Source organism: Crocuta crocuta, unplaced genomic scaffold (genome assembly GCF_008692635.1).
Source record: "Crocuta crocuta isolate KB4526 unplaced genomic scaffold, BGI_CrCroc_1.0 scaffold405, whole genome shotgun sequence".
Classification (NCBI taxonomy): Eukaryota; Metazoa; Chordata; class Mammalia; order Carnivora; family Hyaenidae; genus Crocuta; species Crocuta crocuta.
In genome coordinates this window covers 311,117-315,021 of record NW_027531506.1, presented here as the reverse complement: position 1 = coordinate 315,021, position 3,905 = coordinate 311,117, and the positions used below count along the sequence as shown (strand labels likewise).

The window sequence follows — 3,905 nt, the reverse complement described above, 5'->3', positions numbered from 1 at the left end:
TCTACTTTCTATATGTCCAGAGTCCCTACATGCCAGATTGTCAATTCAATGTATGACTCTGGAGTTCAAGTGAGAGGTCAGGGCTGGACATATGGATTTTGGAATCATTTTAGACTTCTTAGATCACTTAAGAAGTGGATGCAGATGCAGAACCAATGTACCATAAACTAATATAAAAGATTAAGCCTTTGGCTCCAAGATTTGAAGGTTAGCATACAGAGGAGGAAAAGCTATCACAGTTACCTAGGAAGAAGTAGCAGTAGCGGGAGAAGGAAAATCAGAAGTTTGAAGTGATACAGAAATCTAGGAAAAGACGGGTTTTTTTGGGTAGCTGAAGGAATTAGCAGTGTCAAATCCTCCTGAAATACCAAGCAAAGGTAAGATAGAAGAGCAATGTTTAGAGACAGTAATGTGAAGTTCTTATGTGTCCTTGACAAGATTAGTTTCAATGGTGAGGCAGTAGAGAAATACAATTGGAGCATGCAGTGGGATTTGAGAAAGTAGAGATAAGGAGTATAGGTAGTTATTTTGAGAAGATTCATTGTAAAGAAAGCAGAGAAATAAGTCGGTGAGTGGACAGGAGTTTCAGCCAAAGAAATTATTAAGAAGGGTGATACTAGAAGATGTTTATAAACAAATGAGAACATTCTAGTAGAGTTTCTTTGAAGTAAAGTTTATGGAAAGCTCCAAAGGTGTGAAAGAACTAGTCTAAGGTACAAGCAAGGGACACACTATCCATTTGACAAGTGGGAATAAGAGTGTATGTACAAAGATTAGAGATGGTAAAATGGAGATGATCTTGTCTAATTGTTTTTATTTTGTAGAAAGAAGTATGACACAAGATCAGCAAGGGAGAGTAGCATGCTGAGAAGTTTTCTCTAATTGCACTAAGCAGCTTTGGTGGAGGACGGAACAAAGAAATGACTGAGTATCACTAAGCTGGAATTTAATCAGATGAGCAGAATGGAGAGAAAGTAGAGCATGGAATTGAGGCTGATTGAGAATGAGTCCTTATTTTATGAACCATGGAATTTCAGCTGGGCACTGAGAACAGTGATGAATATTGATCAAGTGCAACTCTTCTTAGGTTGGTGAATAAGAAGCAACTGAAGGACAGATATTATAGCATATGAGTTACAATAAAAGGGAACATGAAGGAGGATACCAAGCATGATACAGTTTTGAATGTCTTTGAGAGAAATCTTGATTAACATTTGAAAGTGGAAATTATAGGGGGATGGAACTATTATGAGTGGGCAAGATGAATTAACACATTCTTTGTGGTCTCTAACCAATTTGGGGGGTGGGAAGTGAGGTGGCCTTACTTGGAGCATGAGAAGTACTGGCATCCTCCCTCAAGGTCTGCAGTGGATAGTGGGATGGAGAGAAATAGGGAGAAGACATTTACGTGATTCCAAATCATCAGGCCTCCTTTGACATGCCATCTCATGGAAGAAGGTTGTTCCTTCATTGCTCCCACATTGTCAATGCCCTGCCCCCCCATCATGAGCTATAGACAGAGAATATATTTTCAATAAACATTTATTGAAAACTATATGAAACTCTGGAAGAAATGAAGATTAAAAGTTAAAGTACATCACTACCCTCAACATATTCCAGTTAACTTATTAAATCAGGAAAATACTACTCTGTTATTGTTGTTATACCTATATTATATATATCAGATCAAGCAAAGCTAAATATTGAAATTGGAACTTAACCCCAAGTCAGCCAAATCTGAGAATTTTGATACTTTATCAAGGAAAATCAGAAGTTTGAAGTGATACAGAAATCATACAGTGATATCAAGGTTGGTACCTCCCCTACTGTGTTTATTCATCATATAGGCTCATGGGTATACATGTAAGATACCAGAAGATTTAGAAGTATACCTGCATTTTAAAACAATCAAGTTTAACATACACATACACACACAGAGCTTAAGCAACCAAACAATAAAATTAATGTGAAAACATAATTTCTTCTACATAACAGGATGACATATAACACACCTTTACAGTATGTGTTTCTGTAAGATCTTCTTTAGGGCCCCTTTCACATCCTTATTTTTCAAACTATAGATGAGGGGGTTTAGCATAGGAATCACTACTGTATAAAAGACAGAGACAACCTTGTCCTGTTCCATTGAATAGCTAGTTGTAGGGCGCAAGTACATGAAGAGAATTGTCCCAAAAAATACGGTGACAGCCATGAGGTGAGAGGCACAGGTAGAGAAGGCTTTGTGCCTGCCTTCTAAAGAAGGCATCCTCAAGATGGCAATGAGGATACACAGGTAAGAAATGAGAACAACTGTAACACAAGTGATGACATTAAAACTGGAGAAAGCCATGATCACAATGCCATTGATGCGAGTGTCTGAGCAAGAGAGCTTGAGCAGGGGTGGAGTGTCACAGTAGAAATGGTTGATCTTATTAGAGCCACAAAAGGACAATCGGAAAGTCATTCCTGTGTGTATGGCTGCATTCCCAAAGCCTGCTAGGAAAGAGATAGCTACTAGCAAGAAACAGATTCTACCAGACATGAGAACTGAGTACAGCAGAGGGTTCCAAATGGCTGCATAGCGATCATATGCCATCATGGCCAACAGGAAACATTCAGTCCCCAAAAAGGAGCCAAAGAAGTAGAACTGGGCAGCACATCCATTGAAAGATATGGCTTTATTCTCAGCCACAAGGTTCACCAGCATCTTAGGAGTGACAGAAGAAGAGTAAGAGGCATCCACGAAAGAGAGGCTGCTAAGAAAGAAGTACATTGGTGTATGGAGACAGGGATCCATCTTAATTAACACAATCATCCCCAAATTACCCACCATGGTTGCCATATAGATAAACAGAAACAATCCAAAGAGGACACCTTGTAGATCTGAATTGTCTGAGAGCCCTAAGAGGATAAATTCTGTCACTTCTGTTTGATTTCTGCCTTGGACCTGTTTCGTATATCTGATCATTTCACCTGCAAGAAGATGGAACATGACATTTGGTCAGATGCAAACATGACAGAGCCATAAACATCTTTTAATTGACATGTATGCATAGAAATTCCAAAAGTGTGTTGGACCTGATGACAAGTCAAAAGACATCGAAAGACTGTGCTAAGTTCTAGGTGTACTGCCTACTAACTAATGACCTTGAGATGAGTGACTTAATATATACGTTAACTAAGCTCATGTCTAGCAGTAACTATCTATTGGATAATTATAGGAATTTAGCCTTAAGATGTAGCTCTCTTCATTATTTATAATAAATAAGCTAATTGATATATTATCATATAGTCTTTAGACACAACTTCTGGAGAAAGATGGCAACATGAATTCAGGCCACTTCCTACTCCTGAAAAGTAGTGAAAGCTAGCAAAATTAGTTAAAAGTACCAAACAAAAAGAAAAGAGTCTTCTGGGGATGGGAGAAACGTTAAAAATTGATAACTAAGATAAAAAGAGGAAATTCGCATGCAACTAGCATGTTTGCAATCCTACTGGAATTTCCCAATGACAGCATCTAGAGAGGAGAAAACAGTGTTGCTAAGTACTGAGAATTTTGAGTAATTCCCTCCAATATTTACAGAATCAGATTAGAAGAATTAGTAGACACCCTAGATAAATGTAATAGAGCAAGCAATAGCACTGAGAACCTCTACCTAATACTCAGATTCCCAGGATTACACCAGAACTGGGAAACACGAGCAGTGGCAGCGCATGGAATGATCCAGCTACAAAGTTATATCGAGGGAATCATACACTGCCAGGTAATTTAACTGGAAATAAGATTCATCCCTGGCAAAGTGTAAAAAAGCCAAATACAAGGCAAAAAGAAATAAAGAAGAAAAAAAGAAGGGAAAAGGAAGGAAGGAAGGAAGGAAGGGAGGGAGGGAGGGAGGGAGGGAGGG

General features: G+C 38.5%; 1 protein-coding gene across 1 annotated transcript; it reads right to left on the bottom strand.

Moving 5' to 3' along the window:
* Positions 1-2,014: 2,014 nt before the first annotated feature.
* OR5AP2 (olfactory receptor family 5 subfamily AP member 2) lies at positions 2,015-2,968 on the bottom strand. The gene has a single exon (XM_077772323.1). It carries the CDS (start codon positions 2,966-2,968, stop codon positions 2,015-2,017), a length of 954 nt encoding a protein of 317 aa, XP_077628449.1.
* Positions 2,969-3,905: the final 937 nt, after the last annotated feature.

Bases quoted from the DNA above. Each gene is read 5' to 3' on its own strand.
- OR5AP2 (XM_077772323.1), bottom strand. From the start codon at position 2,968: ATGATCAGATATACGAAACAGGTCCAAGGCAGAAATCAAACAGAAGTG.